This window comes from Papilio polytes, unplaced genomic scaffold, assembly GCF_000836215.1.
Source record: "Papilio polytes unplaced genomic scaffold, Ppol_1.0 DF823934.1, whole genome shotgun sequence".
In the NCBI taxonomy this organism is placed as follows: domain Eukaryota; kingdom Metazoa; phylum Arthropoda; class Insecta; order Lepidoptera; family Papilionidae; genus Papilio; species Papilio polytes.
Window position 1 is genome coordinate 877,766 of NW_013525270.1, and position 20,370 is coordinate 898,135.

At 32.0% G+C, this 20,370-nt stretch overlaps 2 protein-coding genes across 3 annotated transcripts; both read right to left on the bottom strand.

Moving 5' to 3' along the window:
* Nucleotides 1-369: 369 nt before the first annotated feature.
* Nucleotides 370-8,056, bottom strand: LOC106102047 (uridine phosphorylase 1). The gene is made up of 9 exons (XM_013281454.1): nucleotides 7,911-8,056; nucleotides 6,922-7,108; nucleotides 5,242-5,365; nucleotides 4,795-4,956; nucleotides 2,477-2,662; nucleotides 1,848-1,986; nucleotides 1,395-1,588; nucleotides 1,128-1,201; nucleotides 370-1,053 (listed from the first exon to the last, which is right to left on the bottom strand). The coding sequence occupies exons 2-9, from the start codon at nucleotides 7,077-7,079 to the stop codon at nucleotides 945-947; spliced, it is 1,146 nt and encodes a 381-aa protein (XP_013136908.1). The 5' UTR covers nucleotides 7,080-7,108; nucleotides 7,911-8,056; the 3' UTR covers nucleotides 370-944.
* Nucleotides 8,057-14,069: 6,013 nt separating this feature from the next.
* On the bottom strand, nucleotides 14,070-20,050 carry LOC106102044 (tetraspanin-13). Of its 2 annotated transcripts, XM_013281448.1 has the most exons (7): nucleotides 19,803-20,050; nucleotides 19,563-19,730; nucleotides 19,017-19,115; nucleotides 17,706-17,831; nucleotides 17,305-17,436; nucleotides 16,422-16,528; nucleotides 15,145-15,228 (listed from the first exon to the last, which is right to left on the bottom strand). In XM_013281448.1, the coding sequence occupies exons 1-6, from the start codon at nucleotides 19,860-19,862 to the stop codon at nucleotides 16,454-16,456; spliced, it is 660 nt and encodes a 219-aa protein (XP_013136902.1). In that variant the 5' UTR covers nucleotides 19,863-20,050; the 3' UTR covers nucleotides 15,145-15,228; nucleotides 16,422-16,453. The 2 variants fall into 2 exon arrangements, with proteins under 2 accessions (XP_013136901.1, XP_013136902.1); XM_013281447.1 differs by lacking the exon at nucleotides 16,422-16,528 and having other exon boundaries at nucleotides 14,070-15,228; nucleotides 19,803-20,047.
* Between the last annotated feature and the right edge of the window lie 320 nt (nucleotides 20,051-20,370).

Genomic DNA, 20,370 nt, shown 5'->3' on the forward strand with positions numbered 1-20,370 from the left:
CAGCACGTACTGACAGAATACACGACTTGCGTCCAATCAATGTGTGTTCGGAACTCGCCCTAAGCGATACTCACGTCGTAAGGATACATTAGTTTCCAAGGTTTGCTTTGTGTACGAAGGGCCTAACTTATTTTATTATTTATATGTCTTTCAAAGATATTAATCGAATCGAAACATTGTCAAAACTTTACCAAACTTTCATTACATATTATATTAACGAGTTATTTTATGAAGTCAAGATTATTACATACATTTATTTATTAATAGATAGTAGACAAAGATAATTATATAAAAATTACATTACAAGGATTCGTAAAATTTTTGAATTATATAAAAAAATAACATTTAAATAGTTTACAGTAAACGAATTCTAAAGATATTTAATAAAACCTTTCAGGGAATAGGAAATTGGTCAAAATAGAGAGTTAAAGAGATATGTTTGATCAGTAGGAATTGTATTTAAAATTAAAATACCTTTATCCTTAAAAAAATAAAGAGACAACGGGACTTTAAAGCGTACAGTTTATATAATTTGTTCCAAAATTCAACGATTCAACGTAAAAAATGTCCTTAGCAATTCGTACCTCGTCAGATGGTATTACGATGGTAATAACGAATATTTTTGAGAATGTTTTCGTAAAATTATTAAATTTATGCAGCGCCCCTACCGGACATAAAGTACAACAAATCTTGTACAAATTAATCGTTACCTTTAGGAATACCTCGTAACTATCATGCGAATATTCATGTTGTTGTTCCTCGTCTTTTCAAAGAGAATGAAAGAGACGCCATTATGTTTCTGTAGCATTGGAAATGGACAGTAATACATATTTATAAATTAAAATAAGTATACTTAGAATAAGAAGCAATCTAAGGGCAATTCACATAAACATAGCTTTCGATGACAAACATAGACCGTACGTAAAGTCCCGAATTGTGAAGAATTAGTCATAGTTTTCGGATTCCTGCTGAACCAGTTTGAACCGGCGCGGGCTTTTGACGGCGATGGAACCATGTCCCTCCAAAGAGAGTCGACCCTTCATTTGCAAATGTCTGAAAAAGAAAAGAAAATTATAAATTTTGATTAGTATAAAAAATTAAAAAGCGAAAAGAGGGAAATTACATACTTTTTGATATAACGGCAGACGAGTTTAGTAGGACGCTGCTGCCATTCATCCAGAACCTCCTTTGGCGCCAGCACCTGTAATTAAAATAGACATATGTGCTTTCATTCCAAATAGAAAACATAATGACCATAATGATTTCGTTTTTCAAGTGAAATTTACAAGGAATATAAATTATCGTTGATGTTACTTGAGTACGTATAATGCCCTGTTTTAAATCTGGCTTAAGCAACTATCAAATCAACAAATATTTAGTTTTAATCTTTATACCTGATCTCCTTTAAGCCTGTCGAGGAAGGTAACGCAGACAACAGCCGCCTTGATGCCGGCGTGGTGTGTCAGCGCAGCGAACGCTAGCGACTCCATCTCGATGTTCACCACACCCGCCTTGTGGATACTCTCTAAGTACTCCATCTTGTCCGTCTCCGTGAAGTCACAGAACGCGCCGTCGAGACGGCCTTGTCCTGAAAAGAACAATTTTCATTTTAGCATTCATAAGTGTCATAGATAATCCCAACAACTTCACATCCTGCTTATTTTAATTCCCCACTTCTTTATACGAAATTGGAGACACAAATTTCTTCAATCACTTAATTTTTAGGCAAATCTCTATAAACTCTTACATCGCTAGTGTTATAAATAAAGCCTGACAAGTCAACATCTGACTATACTTTTCTGGTTCTTCTGAATAAAAAAAAACAACTGAAGAGTAATTTGCCTAACCTTCATAAAAATCATAAGTGCACATCGTCTTCCCCGTTATAGTGTCATACGGGTCTTCTGGATCAGCTAGACTCTTCAGCTCTTTCACCAGCCTTCGATCTAACTTCGCCAGCCGCTGTATTGTCTTGCCAAGTACAGTCTGTAAACAATACATTATTTTCCAATCAATCATACTATGCATTCCTGTGTAATTTATGCGTAACCTTGTTCAAGTTATGCGTGCGTGAATACCTTAGACAGTATGACTGATGTTATAAATTGTACTACAATGCTAAAGGAATTAGACCCGGTTACATTAACTGCAAATATACTATAAGCAAATAGAAGGTTTGTCGACGATTCCCCTTTCCAAAAACACCAAGCGCGTCCAACATTCGTCTGCTCAGTACTGCTAGTTTACGTGTGACGTCATAGGACCATCCGCAAAGCACACACCAGCAATATACAGTACAATTGTTACATTAGCAATTCTTTAACCTAGACTCAGAATGCGAATGTATCAGTCCTTCAAGAACAGAACGTACCTTTATAATTCCTTTAAGACAGCGCATCTACACTTACTCTGCTATAGCAATTAGTTATCAAGCTACAAGTTAATCCGTAAACTATTAATATTAAAATGTTCTTACCAATTCTAAAGCATTCTTTAGTGTGCCGTCAACGGCCTCCTCTGATATAACGACGGTTCCCCCTTCGTAGCCGATGCCGCCGCATGTTCCAATCCTGAAGAAAACAGGATCGCGTACCTTGGCGTGGTACATCAGCTTAATGACCTCATGCAGTAGGATACCAACAGACGGTATGCCCATACCGTGCTGGAAACAAAACAAGGAAAACATAACGCGGGAACAAAAATCTTTGAATAAATTTAGAGGAGAGTGTGAAGTCTACTGGAGGTACTGGTTATAGAGTGGTTGACTTTGGCCAAGAACAGTAAGTATAATAGCTTATGGTGACATAGTAACTAAAAATTATACGTAAAGCATAAAGTAATAATATGTAATCTTTCATCAAAGTTTATATTTCTCTGAAATAAAACAAAACGAAATTCGATAAGACACAATTTTCTGTAAACATTGTAGTTTTTCTGTAATAACAATTGAAAGAGCGTATGTTACTAACCGGAGTGGCGATGAAATATTTGAACCTTTTACGTCACCTTAAAAGTAACGTAGGAATAAAATACAATCAGTTCGACTTAAGAAATTTTAGGCGAGTGTCAAATAATTTTAATCTACCTTTCTTCCGTTTGCAGATTAATGTTTAAAAGGTGAAGTAAAACGATTACATTTGACCTGAAGCCAAACAATGGGATAGTTATTTTCAAGCAGTTAAGTTGCTTATTGTTTCATAAACGTCCTAGTAATCACCTTACTGTAATGTACTCGAACCTGAATCGTACGATATTAAATGTCATCAATTCTTGGAAAACATGTATGGTAAACATAAGTTCTTTGAAGTGTTATACAAAAACACTATGATAAAGATTAGAGCAACACGCATAGGCATATTTGTGTCTTGGGATTTCCTTATTAGATAACTAGCTGCGGTTCTCGGGTTCGTCCGCTGCGATGACTAGTGACATATTTGTTATTGATTCAACGAAATGAATGTTTTTTTTTTCATTTCATGACTTCATGAGATTTTTTTAAAATGACATCAGCATTAACGAACTCTTTATATATAGATAGGATTTATATACTTTTGTAAATACGATCATTTAAACGTATCCCATAATATCTCTTTAAACCATATCAATCTTCACTCAACATAAGATATACGATACTGCGGAATTTAGAAGGAAGTCTCGAGTTAAAATGAATTAGGTACTTAATAATAATCCCCCAGCGATACATCGCTCGTATCATCTACTCGTTTGTCTCAATTGAAACGACAGCGTAAGCTGACCGCTAACGATTTATGCAATTTGTTATACGAAGCTTGCACTTGGATACATAGATGTTTATCTCAGAAATCAAAGTCAGTTAATAAAAGGTTACCCAATCCAGAAGAAAATACCAATCAAATGACACCTAGATCAAGCTCTTCGAAATCGATAAATTCGTTTAGTATACTAAAGTAATAAAAACTTTGCTTAGAGGGGATTTGGCAGAAAACGGTATTATAAAAATTGTAACAAGTGTGATTACAATAATTGCACTCAGCAATTTTTATTACAACGCCTCATAACGCTTTACTAAGCTTCTTATTTCTTAACAACGAGGTTATAAGCGGATTACAGCCTGCAGATTATCCGAGTGTTAGAGAAAATAGCACTGGTGTATCAGAAATCCATTAAGTTCATTTAACTTTGGATTTTTAGTTTCCTAAACTGTGATAAATACATGGAGTTTTTAATTTATCTAAACAATAAGAACGATCAAAAATAGCTTCAATTAAAATTGGCAACGAAAATCGATCTTCTTATTTATAAAACACACGCAAATTTTAGCAACAATCACAAAAAAAAAAACATTGATAAAATTCGAGGCGACCTTTGAGGCGATTTGTCTGACCCACATTCATAACAGTAAGGTCAAATATCAAAGATAAGGAATGTAAATAAATCTATAACACTATAAAACAACCAGAACAAAATTGCAACAACACTGGACCTCAAATAACCAAAAAGAATATCACAACAATTCACAAAAATGTCAACAAGTAACTTTTATAAAAGGTCCACTGTTTTGATACAATTATAACCTAGGTCCAACGCAACTATTAAAGAATGATTATTCCAATTACGTCTGGTAATTAGGTATTGGCGACTGTCTTTACCCTATTAGCCGCTATAATAAGAAAATCAGGTTTGCGCCTCTAACATTACTACATCCATTTCCTGATGCCCCCCAAAGCCTGGCTTCAGGGCTCCCTAAGACACCTCATCCATGGCATTCCTGTATTGGTCATCACCTCTTTAAAACAATGTGTAGCGTATACTTACACTTATAGAGAGCACGGGGCCGACTTTATACATTGAGTATCGGTAGGAGAACTGGCTGATGTCCTGCAGTGTGGTGCCACACGGCAGCTTGTGGCCGATCTCCGCCATGATCGTGTACGCGAACTGCTCCACGCGCTTCGGTGTGCCGCCCATACACACGAACTAGACAAAACATTGACTAAAAATCAACGTGTATGAGGATTTTAGTGGTTTAATTCAACAAATAAATAAATGAACCCTTCAGTGTTTAGAATAGAATTAACCAGAATTTGCTTCTTAAGGAAAGAAGAATTGCATTTTTCCATTTGCTATTGCGTTTTCAGCAATTCAAATCTGCTTGCTGTAACTGTGTAAATTTTGTCATTATTTTGCAATCATTATTCCTTCAGATAGCTTTAAATAGTTATCGAACATTTATACAATTGGTAAAATTGTTTCTATAATTACCTGAACATCGCCGAACATTTCAACGAGATCGTGGGAGCCGCTGCCGAGCGCCAAGTGGTATAGGATATCTTGGTCCATAAGTTCGATGTTCGGGTTGCGAAGGCGTACGGTGCCATCGGGATATCTGCAAGAAAAGTCATTTAGTATGATTGTTTTTTCTTCACATATAAATACCCACTATTTAGAAATTGGATTTTATTTTATTGATTTCAGTAGAAAAACTACTGACTGACTAAATGTCTAAACAATGAAACACGTTAAAAAGTAGAAGGTGCTTTAAAATTTTCATAAATCTATGTTCAATTTTTTATCAGTACAAACGATTGCAATTTACTCTTTTCTGTAATATTTCCCTTCAGCTTTCTTTGTTATCGTACAACTGATTTTGCAGAGCAGAAGAATGGCGATTGCTGTTCAAATACAAAAGAAATTCATTATATATATAGCTTTCTATGCGAGAAATGGTGGTAAATTAAAAAGTTTTAGAGAAATAAAACACATTTATGATCACGTTATCAATAGATTATTGCAAAGTAAATAGAAAAAACTCACTTTTAATACATCTATTGATACTTAGAATCGAAAACGTACAAAGTAAACAAACCAGGACTATGCTCAGAAACAACTTGAAAAACAAATGACACTTGAAACATGACTAAACAATTCAAGTTAAAGAATGTAATACCTCGTTCCTTTGATTTTTTAAGGGGAAAACCCGGTCAGATCTAATTTTACGACAGTAAATTCGTTCGTAGACTATAAAAGAATAAACCACAAAAAACAGCATTGCAATTTTGTCTGAAAATGGGGAGGATTTTTTTTAATCATCGGATGGGAACCGTAGTCCCGACTACTTTAAATGTCAAGGTATTTTAATAACACGATGGTTGTAAGAGTTTTATCGTGAAGTAATCGATTTTCACGTTATCGAGGCTATCTGAAGTGGAGGTCATTAATCACTAATACATGCTTGTTGAGCGATCGCTTTATCATCTCTCGATAATAAGAATATTAGAATACTAAATGGGATATTTTAATAATTTTCTCTGAACTAATCTGTCTGACCTTTGAACTGTTCTCTGTTATGGTTTTAAAATTCGTATTAGATATCCGGAGATTCGAGAAAACATTGTATCATATAATGTTTTGCTTTTGTACGTTTTTATGTAAATGTAGGTCAGTGTTTGAATACATGCCCGTGAAGTACAGCAAATATTGACAAAATTTTCTTTGACGGGCACCGCCTTTGTTGCTTTGCATATGCTGCGGTAAAAAAATATTAACATAGGTCGAATAGGCAAAATATACTAATATGAAGAATGTAGTAGAATGTTGAATTTTTTTTATTAAATAACTAGATTCTTAACCGCGACTCTGTCCGCGTGGAATTAAAAAAAAACAAAAACGAGTAGCCTATGTGTTCTTCCAGATTATCGTCTACATCTACATTAAAATTCATCGAAATCCGTTCAGCTGTTTAGGGTAGAAACTCTAACAAACATCCATCCATCCATCCATCCATCCATCTAAACTTTCGCATTTATTATATTAGTATGATAGGGAAACACAGCGACAACTGGAAATGTAATTTTAGAAAATGAATTAACACACTTAAATATTAAAAAACAGTTTTCAAGGCTACTTTGTTTTTTTTTTGGTGACTTAAAATAGTGTATCAACCTAACTAGGTCCGGATCCACTTCTTCGCTCGTTGAACTTCCATTTTCGTGTATCCTATGTCGATATCCATTTTGTTGAAGCGTGCTTCGTCCAGCTGTTAGTCGACAGCCATTTTGATGCATCGGCACTCCATTATCATCTTCGCAATTGCACGGCATTTTGTAAACTTTGATATTCAAAAAACAAACTAAAACAAAAAATAATCTGATAAACTTTTTATGATGCTTTAGAACCTTGTTTAAGACACGAATTATGTTTGTTTTATTAATGTTTGACTAGACAATATTTGAATGGCTATAATTAAATCTTTGATTAAAGTTAAGAAAATTTGAACTATCATTTGCCTATCACTACTTTTACGAGCACTTAAAATAAACTAATTGTAATTTTACAATACATATGTATGCAGTTTTTTCTTGTTGTGACATTATACAAATCTAATTTTATATCTCAATTAGACTAGTCATAGTTATTACTATAGTTGTCTAATATATTCTGGAAGCCATTAAAAACTTTAAATTCTAAATTTGTTTTATGTTTATTAAATAAATCTCAAGTCAATATAAACGTAACGATTCTATTAAAGGTTAAATTGCTTATTAACTTTCTAAAAGTTATGCTCGCAGTTTATTTGCAAACATTGTGACAAGGTCATATAAGAACTGCATTCCACAACTCACAAGCGATCTTTGTTACAACTGGAAATGTCTAGCATTCAATATTGTGTACCAATATTTTTAAATACATTTTTTAGTAATGTACAGCCGTTCAATTTCATTAACATTATTTATAACTAATATCACAAACAGTTTTACAATTTTATTTATGACAAAAATTACAATGTTTTAAAATGTAATTATCAAACATTTAATTATTTGTAAAAATGCAACACGTAATAATATCGAATTAAAATAAAAATCTATGTACTGTTCACTTAATAGGAAATTAAAATAAAATTACGTGAATTAATAAACAAATGAATTACTTACCTTTTTCACAACATTAATGAGAAAATTAAATATCATAAAAAACAAATTAAATCAATATTTACAGCACAACAACACGGAATATTGTTAGAACACTCACTGCGTTCACTCACAACTGCGTTTCACAAGCGAGTAACTGTTCGCTACTAACAAGGGAGCAAAACATAACATCTGATGTGTGTAAGATAGATTGTACAGGTTAGGAACTGTCACAGAATTAAATTCGCTCCCCACGTAACATATAAGACCGAATATTGTATCGCAATTACCATAAGAGTTATAAATAACCACTTCAAGTATGTTGCCGAGCTAATTGTAATTGTCATTTCATCAAAATGGATAGGAAATAAATTTCCTAGACTGTATAATAAAGTCTAGGCATTGTTTAATTTAATAATTCCTTATTGTGTGTCACGTTAGACCCAACGTGGTGTATTATATAAAATGTTATCTGTCTATCCAGACTGCGCAAGATGCACTTAGATAACCTTAAAACTGACAGATCGTAGGTTTGATTCCGGTATTTGTCCGGTATTTCATGGGAAAAAATTATTTTTCAATTGATTTTGGACAAAATAGTCACATTTCATAATGTAAGTGTTTTATTGCTTTAAGTAAGACTTCGTATCTTTTTATGATTGTTTGCAAGTGTGATGCAATCAGGATTACAAACTTTTGGTTAGCGATAGAACAAAGTTCTGTGGAGTATTCAAGTAAAGATCTACTTCATAAGCTTTTTTTAAACATAACTGTTGTAAAAGTAATTTTTAATTATAACGTATTTGATAAACAAATAGTTCTAAAGCATAGACGATACGAGGAGTAGTAATTATTGTTGGATAAAAATCTCGATATCGGTTGAGCGTCACAATTTGACCTTTGCAGTAAATACGAAACGCTGTAAGTTCTTACGATTATTTCAAATATTTATTAACAATTTTGTTTCTGTATCTTATGATAAAAACAATTGACATGCAAAAGTGGTTTAAAGACACCATGATAGACAATCTAGTTACATTTAATTGCATTTACATACATTGAAATGTTTCAAATATAATTGGACGAGTTCAATCTGAATGACATTCATATAAAATTTTAAGAGACAGGTAAGCCAGGAATATTTTAACTACGATAATTTTTAATGTTTAATTTTCTCACCAAGTATATATCTCTTTCGGAATATACATAAATTAAAGTAATAGATATATCAATATTTGTACAGCTATAATTAAAAACAGGGAAAGGAATTATCAGACCCATAGTAAGCGTTAGGGACCCTCTTCAACAGTATTATTAATTAAATCAGAAGACCCTCGCTCAAGGCCTTAATTAATGCCTTTAAGAAAGTGGTTGCTCCAAATTTCATTGCCTTTATAAAGTTACTAGCTGTTGCCGGCGACTTTGTCCGCGTGGTATTAGAAAAAAACTAAATTATTGAATCCCACGGGAACCCTAACTATTCCTGGGATTAAAAGTAGCCTATGTGTTCTTCCAGACTATGCTCTAAACCTGTGCCAAATTTCACGGAGATCCGTTCAGCCGTTTAGGCTACAAATGCTAACAAATATCCATACATCCATCGTAACTTTCGCATTTATAATATTTATATGATATGAATAACGTATTTATACATTATAATTTTCCTATAAAGGCAACTGTTGTATATTCGAAATGACGAATACGATCTCTATTTGGCTTGATATTGCTTGAATTAATACAATACCAGCTTTATATACTTAGTTAACTAGATTTTATTATACAGGAGCAAGAGGGTAAGAGAGTAGAATATCTTTTAGGTGAACGAATACGAATATTGAAAAATGAAAATCTCTTAAAAAAAACTAACTGTTTCTTTCGGATGGCTCAAGGCTCAGTCTTCTTCTAATTTGGTGCTTAGTTATAAAACTTCATGTTTTTTTGCTAGGAATCGAAGTGAAGACCCATCGCTTACGTGCCACGTATTTCGATCAATAGCCCACGCAGCCGTCAACAGATAAGAAAATCAATATGAACCGTAACAGTTACAAGGACAAGCGTCTATACCGTGGTGAATTTATTTCCTATAGTTAAAATGCCAGCTACGCCCGATTACCTAAACGACTGATTCAAATCTATGGTTTTATACTTATTATACTATGAAGGTAAATTATTGCATCTCTGTTTAGTTTAAATAGTTAAATAAATAAAAATAAATCTAAGTACACGATACGTAAACAATTGAAGGTTTAATAACATTTTTCTTTTACATACTCGTATTTTTTACTGATTCTGAAAGAAAAAATCTATCATATGTTCAAATGTTTTTAATTAAAATGACGATCTAAAAATTCGAAACTACAATATACTAGTTCGTTTCAAAGGCTACTTGATGTTTAAAAATAATAACAAAAATCACGCATGATATATCACGTTAATCGTTAATAAAGTATTTTTAGATGTACAAGATTCAAAATGAAATCTCAACGCCTAGGTAGAACTAATCTCTTAAATTATTTCACATCTCAAGACTTGAGAACGCTCCTAATCTACTTAGCATAATTCAACCTTTTCCCTTCGTAACCTAAAATACATTTCTGCAACAGAGTGCCCAATGTGTAAATGTAATGAAGACCAGCCCAAGGGTAAAGTAAGGCGTGGTAACAAGAAATATACATTGTCTACACGAAAATTGTTTTTCAAATACGAGTATATTCGTTGCGAATTAAATTAAAACAGTCTTACAAATAAACGCGGTATAAAATTAAACTTAGTAATAAACTTTTTTCTTCTTAAGTTTAACTTTATACCGCATTTATTTGTAAGTTTCAAAGTCTTTTCTCTTCATGATTACAAGCGGTCGCTGAACATGTGGGGTAATTAAAAAAACATAGTTAAAGTAGAGATTTATTACATTCCAAAATTAGTAATAGGAATTTATAAAACACAGACTAAATTAAACAGTAATTAATCGAAATTAAATACAAATTAACTTCCCTTTGAACCTACTTTTTGGCTCGGTATACGGAGAGGCACGTGTCACTTAAACTGTCGGAAACTAAATAAAAGCAGAACTTAAAGAACCATTAATCAAATACGAGTACAATGTTAGTCGTTCCACTCTTCGTATATCTAGAAGGCACTTAAAATTTTGCTAACTCACACATAATTGTATAAAGATTTTCTAACAACTTAAGTAGGTTGACAGAAGAGAGGTCAAGTCAAGTTCACCTACTTTTTATTCATCAGTTGTGGAATAACTGTACAAATGTACATACCTATATGTTACCACTTATTGTTTACTTATCCAATAAACGTTTCTGTTGTAAGCATTGCTTATAACTATATTTATAATGATACTCGCTTCCTGCCGCGATTCATTGCGCGAGGAATTTTAAACTTAAATAAATAGCCTATGTATTCTTCCAGACTATTCTCTACAACATGCCTTCATCGAGATTTGTGCAGCATTTTAGGCTACAAACGCAAACATGCATTCATCTACTTTCGCATTTATATTAGTAATATGTAAATAATCGATTTGAGTGTACAATTCATAATCGTATAGCAAATGTTTAAACAAATCTCTACAAACGACATTTTTGTTCAAAATCATTTTCATTGAATCATATTTTATGATAAGATATTAAGATTACAAATATTTTAATACTCACTCGTCACGTAGTTCATCTTTATCGAAGGACATTGTAGTAAACACTAACACAGCACGCTAACGTTAGATAATGGATCAATGTTAACTTGTTCCCCCTAATAACCAGAACTCTACTAAGCTTTTCCGCCCAGCAACGGGGCGCGGATGCGTCGAAAGCTTGCGCAGTAGCTTTAAAGATGCCGACGGGAACAATATTCGAGATGGTCTAGTATAAAACCAAATGTCAAAAGCAGATAAGATTATTTGCTGGTTAACTATGTGATACAATGTCAGGCGTATTATCTAATGCACGATAGCCTCACCTAATGTAAACAGTCGATTTTTTACAAATTACTATATTTTTATGCGTTATCGAGGACTATGAAAATATAAATACCTTTTTACTTCCATTTGTATTAAAAGGGTAGATTTTGAAGTAACTTACTACCAATTTATATCTGCATTTCTAATATTAATTCTGGTTATCATAACTAAAAGCTTAATTTGAGTTACAATAATTAATTTATAGATATCTAAATGTTTAAATGTATTTTAAGTTTCCTTTTACTTGTTTGGTCGAAAAAAATGACAATTCGGGGCTTCGAATTATTCGAACGTTTTAATGGTCGACGGTTATTCGTCAGGAATTTTAAAGAGCTTGAAATAAAAATCACACAAGTGCAATGCTCAATACCATTTATTCACAGATTAAGAAGTTACATATGTACATGATTTTTTTATTTATAACATACTAAAAATTCCGAAATTAAAAATATTACATGATCATAAAATGTAGACGAACCAAAAAATATCTAAATTATATTGAAATTACTGGCAAAAATGGCATAAAATATTCGAAAAGTATTGTTTATACAGAAAAATTATATTAAAATAAAATTTAAAAAAAACACTAAAAACACACCACTACACAGGTAAAATTAACTAATTAAAGCTATTTCTGTAACGAAGTATTGAATATAGCGCAAATGAAAATAAGAAGATATAAAAATAGGCAAAATCTGAATTATTATGTTTCATGTAGATCATTCACACAACTCTTAGCCCTATTCACACGGGCGTTTTTATAACGCGCGTTGAAATAGAACAAATCCATTTGAATGTATCTGTTCTTATTTCGGCGTAAAACGCGACGTTTTTTATCGCGTATTATTTTATGCGATGAAAAAATGATACAAGTGATTTTAAAAGCGCGCACATCGTTGACTAAACTATCGCAAAACTGTTTAGTCTCGCTTTAAATCCTGTGAGCTTATATCGCACGCACATCGAATTTATTTGTGCAAACAGTTGAATTTGTTAGGAAACGACAATCGTACGACAGTGTGCGATATTTTAGTCAAAGGTGTGCGCCTGCTCTAAAGCGTTTGTATGACCTGGGTAAGAAAAAGAGTGAACGCCAAGCGTTAAAAAGGCGCCCGTGCGATTTGGGGTTTACGGATTACCGTAGAATTCGACTAATTGACACTTGTATTATTGTCTCTCTTTTGTCAAAGGGAATGAAAGAGATGACACTATGCATAGTACAAATGTCAAGACGTACAATCAGAAACATTGGCAGCTAAGGAAGAGTGACTTACAACGAACTAATATATTGACTAGCAGAATAAATTTGCAGCACAAGAATAGTCTACTTTCATTTACCGCCCCAGCCTCCTATTGATCAAACGATGGGTTCTACGGACATAGTAACGCAAAAAATGCGATTTTCCTGCAATACCATTCTCGTCTAATAGCATGAATTTCTTTATACCCCAATTACAATATCACTACTTAAAAAATACATCAAGAATTTCATTCAAATGTCTTGTATGGAAAAATTACAAAAATATACATACATATTACCTGATTATGTTACTTCAAACTATATCTAAACTTGACTTATCTGTTTGATAATTAATTCATATTTTTCCAAGTTTAATGTTAGAAAATATTTTATGGATGTCTTAACAATTTCTAACTTAGTTTTAGCTCTAAAAAAATAGGCCGCCTTCATGTTCCAATCAATAAAAAAATCTTTCACTTTCATTTGCTATCCTTTGAATATAAAATTATGACTTGATTTGTTGTGTTTCATTAAACTTAAAATTATTATTTATAATGAGTAAATAAAATTACATAGTATACCTAAAAGTAAATTAAAGCAGTACATAATGCGTATGCTACATTTTTAAAATTTGACTTTAAATTTAATTTCTACGTAAGTTTTATGAATTTGAACTAAATGAAAAATATAGCATTTTAAGAGTCAAGGTTCATAACTGGGTCAGATTGGTAAAACTGATTGTAACTATTGTATCAACTTAAGTTAATTTATTTTTGTAACTAATAAACTCAAAAAATTTAATTCACCAATATTACATATGTAAGTAAATTAGGTTATCTATACTATTAAATAAAGAAAGATTTGCTTTTTTGTATGTTTTGGTATAACTCAAAAACTACTGGGCCGATTTCAAAAATTCTTTCATCATTTAAAAGCTACATTATTACTGAGGAACATAAGCTGTGTTTTTTCTAATATTTTTTTTTAATTCCACGCGGACGAAGTCGCGAGCAACGGCTCGTATATTAAAAAACATTTCAATAAATGTCAACTCAAGTAAAGTCGGGACTAGTTAGCGTTAAAAACATTTCTACAGCATTACAAAATTGAATCAAATTAATTATCACAAAAGTACTATTACGTTTGTGTAATAATAAATTGCTGATAATAAAATGTGGAAAATATATAGGAACTGACGACTTCCCTTAAACTATGACTTATCTACCATATTTATTACACTGCAAGTCATCTAATATATGAATTTACTATGGGAGGAGCAAAAATTACAAAAAAAGCTATTTGAAAATTTTTTTAGATATTTTTGCAAAAATGTCAAAGGAATAAATTCTCCTAGTAGGTAATTACTATATTATCACATATTCTAAACCAGTCATATGATCACGGACATTTAAAAAATATATAGACTACACATAGGGAACATTTTTTCACCGGTAACTTCTTTGAAAGGTACTATGTTGGTTGTCAAGTTTAGTACGCCACCTCATATTCTTGTACTGACATATAGGATTATTCCCAACCGTCACCACACTCTGTCCCCGCGTGAGAATAAAACGTTTCACCCGTCCCACCTTTTAGTCCCACTATCACCAATAAGGTGACAGTTGGAACCGTTATGAAAGTGCCAACCGTCCCCTCGTCGCAAAAGTTGGGACGGATAAAACTTTTTATTCTCATCTATCCCCACGTATGGACAGAGCGAGGTGACGATTGGGAATATTGCGACATAAAAAAAAAATTACAAAAATATAAGTTCCGTCTTTTGTTAAAAAACAAACTAAACAGAGTTACAAAAAACAGAATCATTCAAATTTTATTTAACCTATTGGCAAATAATTTCAATACAATTATTATATTGACTTGTGGCTTTAAAGACCTATCAATAGAAATCGTTAGGGGATTATGTGTAAAATGTTCCAAGTGAAGTGTCAACTATGCTTCGTCTATATATTTTTTGAATCTCTGTATGAACACTACGGTACAACCTATAAGATTTGGCTACAATAAACGGATCAGTATAGATAGTTTTTTCTGGGGAAGATAGCGTGCGGTTCCTTGTAATTGGGGTCTGGCTGGTTGCGGTAACGGCGGGCGAGCCAAACAGCAAATAACTGAAAAAAAATCATCATTTTTTTAATTCCTTATAATAAAAAATGGTGATGTGTTCTTTTGTTACAAGGCCAAAAATGCTTGAGCATTTTTTTGTTTAATAAAGCGAAAAGTAATTTTATTATTTATTGAATAAAACACAATAATTAAGTAACGGTATTAATTATAGAAAAGTGCGTGCGTCATGCAATGCAATTATTTTTTAATTTATTACAATTATAGACATTCATGCAATTTATGTCAGCAACATAGGCCTCAAAGCATTTATTAAATTCTGATGTTAATATAGGCAAATAGCAAACATTCAAACAATGACATTTAATTATCCTTCTCATTTCCCTAATTAAAAAAAAACATTTTTGTTCCAGTAAAAAAAATAACCTCCAATAAAAAAAACTGAGCTACAATTATATTGTACGGATTTTTTGTCAGTAACAAAAGGTTTATTGTTTAAGGCCTTTAAATGTTACCTTTAAAAATAACAATTATAGTACTATTAGTAATATTACATTTCAGCAAATAATAGAGAATAGAATTTTCTAGAATTCCCCTGTTGTAAAATCGAAAATTTGCATTTTAAATAAAACAATCACCACATTGTCGAGTCAATTGTACGATTAAACAATTTAACAAACACTTGGATTTAAAAATTGATACCTATATATAAATATTGTCGTGTAAACATAGCCATGTTTTCTAAAGGCAAACAGTCAGTACAAAACATAAATACGTTGCCCGCGTCATTCAGTGATACTTTATCTTACATTATTTATATATGTATTGCGTCTTCTAGAATCTTTTGCGTTTCAAATATATTGTAATAATCTCATTTATCAACCCAAGGACTTATTTTTGCAGCACATTTATTTCTGTCATTTAATTTTCTTTGATTTTACTTATAATTTGATAGCCTCCAGTGTGACGAACAATTAATTAAAAAATATTTACTTAATTAATTTAGACGATTTTTTTTTTGCTAAAAAAACTATAACCAATGAATGTATACCCTCTAGAATTAGATTTCTGGTGATTTGTTAAGTAATCTTAACTTGAATACTTTAACCAAAATTAAGGAGTTATAGAAAAAAATTAAAAAGCGAATGGTCCTTTACATCACTAAACACAAAACCTAGCATTAAGCATGCTTCCAACATGCAGTGCCTGTTAAAGCAAAGCACACCAATATACAATCCACCTTAAAACTCAATGTCCATTAGCCAAGGTTATTCACAGAAATGCGCTCGGGTTAGCTCTCGGATCCTTTTGGTTACGATATCGTACTGTCAACCAAACACCCAGAAACTGGAAAAACGCCCAACAGTTAGTCACAAAATCCCATGCGCCATTAACGCGTTCACTTACTCGCCTGGCAAGTTCACAATCCTACGATAAAATCTTACAGAATGTAACAAGTTAATTTTCCAATTAAAAACATTATCTGTACTGTAAATGATCTGGAAATGTTATTTACACAGCACAATGTAAAAAAATCACAATACAAAATGTTATGGTATATGGATGTTATACACAAAAAGCAAAACGATAATTCAAAATAGAACAATGGGTACCTTTGAAATAACATATGGAAGTAATAGCACTTAATAAAAAAAACATTTTTTGATTCTCAATTAGACTTATTATTATTTGTTTCAGAATAATTAACTTAATAACTTTAAAAATCAAAATATCAATATTAAACATAGTCTCATTTTCGCAGTGAAATAATAAGAGTAACTAAAATATTGCTACCAAGATATCAATATTAAGGGCCTATCCCTCCACTGGCTGATAAGAGGCTCAGATAGCTTAAAAATGACGTCATTATTAGATAAGGTAACAAAATCCGACATTTCCATCACATATTACATGCTGGATTGTTATCAGACAAATTACAATTTGGTGGGACTGGCCTTAAATAAATTAATTTGAAGTGTATGCTAAAAAACAAACCATTCCATTCAAATGTGTTATGATAGTTAATGAAGAAAAAGGTACAGAAATTATTCAAAGTTACAAGCAAACTACAGGACACATGAATTATTATAAGAAATGTGTTAAAAGAAATATGAAACACATACCTCTGTGAAACTGAAGAATAATCCAATACCACCACAGAGTTTGAATGCAGAATCAATTCTCTCTTTCAATGTCTCCATACATGGTTCACATCGACACCTCGGTGAGATTATAAAACCATTGCAACAGACCCTCTAGAAATAAGTAAAGAGTAAAGAAAAAAATACATTTTTATAAATAATAAATATTCAAATGCTTGCATTTTTAATTTCGTAGATGATTTAATAATGTTAGCCGAAGTCCGTACACAAAGGGGAAAAAACATACCATTGTTCATTTTTAGATAAATCAAATAATAAACGCAATACAGAGCACAACTAATATTACATTTTTAAACCAATTAGGCTACTTAGATTAACAAATTCGTTCTAATAAATAATGATTTTATCAATCATGCACTTACATCAATAACATCACAAGAAGGATAATCGGCTGTACCATTGGCAGGGATATGTCTGTCCTGGAAACCGCAACATTTGAACCTTTCCTGTACTTGCTCCTTCACATCCATATTCACTTTGTTCCATCCCTACATCATTACAATTCATTAGGTAAATTGTGTTAATTATGTGATTGTCCCTACACTGAAGGTTGTCACATGAGGTAAGCCATGTTTTCTGAGTAACTAGATTTCGCCTGCGACTCCGTTCGCATAGAATTAAAAAAAGAACAAAAGTTAGTAGCCTATGTGTTCTTTCAGACTATCCTCTATATCTATACCAAGTTTTCTAATCCGAATTCACTCAGCTGTTTACACTACAAACTCTAACAAACTTAGTATGATATATTAGTTAAAATTTATAGATGCACTGAGTAAGTTAAGTAGAATAGTATTGTGCTTATAAAAATAACAATAAGTAGATTATAAATGAAAAAAAAAAAACTAATAAAACATCTTTATGTTAAAGCAGTTATATTTGTGTTAAGTACACTAAATGATTGTTTCAGCTTATACCTGCATATTGTCTAATGAATCCATAAATGTACAATGTAGTATAAAAGTGTAAAAATGGAAAAAAAATCGTATTTGTATAGATTAATGTTATTTATCTTACTAGAGAACACATAGGCCACTTACTTTTATTTTAATTTCTACTTAGACAGAGTCACATGCGAAAGCTATTGTATTTGTATTCTTGCGAATCTACCATGTATGTCTACAGCCAAATATAGATTGTTTATCTTATTAACAAAGGAGATAACTTAAGGACATTATAGTCTATATTTATCCAACCACTGCAACTGTACAGTCTTGATAGTAGTTACTAAGAGAATCTACTGTTTTCATTTTTAATATTTACACAGTCACTTGACAAAAAATCTTAAGGACATTGCTCCAACTTGCACCAGTCACTTTAATACATACAATATTTTGGCTCTCTTAACTATAATATTTTTTCCTTTCTTGTACTTGTATAATAAGTTTTAAAAATGAATAGGGTGTTTCTACTTTGGATGAGTGGCATACATATTAAAATAATTGATGTAAACTAACCAAATAAAATATGTGTTGGTTGTGGAGTTATAGAAATTGTAGCCTCTAGTAGTAGATATGAATGTAAACACTAGACTTTTTTTCTTTTTTTTATAGGGACTTTGGTTCCTTACAACTAGTCAGCCCTATAGCAATCTTATACAAAAACTTAAACCTTATAAATAAAAAAATATGTAAAAAACACAAGACTTAGAATTGATTAAAACAGTATTAACCCACCTGTTGAGCTAGCATCTCTTGCTGATCGGAATTAACTGCAAGACAGGCGCATGCTACAGAAAATTGAACAAGAAATAGTAGAAACAGTATCACCATGTACTGATAAAAGGAGTTAAAGGTTTATTACTCTTCGAAATTTTCCTATAGAGAATAATTGAATCCTACAAATCTATAAAGGACAATTACTCTTACAAATAATTTATACAACAGGACAATGTATTACAATAAAATTTAAAATGGATTGTTTTTAAACGTTAATAACATTTCGTCATATTTGTAAATCATTCTTTGAGTATTATTTTCAATGGAAATATTGATGAAGGAAATTGTATGAGAAAGTAAAAATCATATTCACCTTATAAAGCATTACTAACAACATAGTTTAAATTGGTGAATGTCCTTTTTGTTTTAGAAGCATAAGTGTTATGATCTAGTAAAAGTAACATAACCTTGACATCTTTTGTCATAAAGGATTTTCTCACAAAGAGAAAGTATATTTTGTTTTGTAGCAATGTGTTCATTTTACGATTTTTTACAAAAGGATACAAAGAAGAGCATAACTTGATGATGTTTGACCGCTCCAGCTAAGCCCAGCAAGGATATTAATATTAGGAACACTCCACAAGCAAGAATCCCGCCCACAATGGGTAAATTAGTTACCAGGGAGGATGCTTGTCCGTATACTGCAACGGATATAAGAATAGACGCCACCACCTAAAATTGTAATTATAAATTAAATTTTCAACGCAAATATCACACGTAACTGCAAAGTATTTTTAAATTTACCACATAAAGAACATTAAGGGCAATTAAAGCGTTCTTAGAACAAGTGAATCCGCCACACATTTTGATGATTTGCACTTAGAATGAAATTTTAATTGCTATTTCCTTAATGCTGTGGCGACAAGGCCATAAAACAAATCGACAATTTTATAAATACAATGACTATCTCCTTGTAATTTGAATTCAAGTCCAATAGAAGTACAACTTCACCACAATTCTCACACACAATACAGTCACAAAATCACAAATCAATCATGGTCATAGATGAATCAAAGAGTAGATTAATTTTACTTCTGCAATGTCAACGACACTATATCAAAGAGTATACAGTGTTGATCATTGCCGTTAATATAGACAATCGATGTCAGGGAGTATGGCCAAAATTATTAAATTGTAAAGGTTGTCGCACACTAGTCCAGTTTGCGGCCACGCAAAGGAGCGATGACGACGTCTGTTTTAGTAAGGTTCGCTCACCGACTCGTCGCCGCGCCGTCTTGTCACCGCCGCGTAGTCGCCGATTGAGCGAAATAGAGGTATAGTTTCTAACAGTCTTGCCGCAATCGGTTGTACA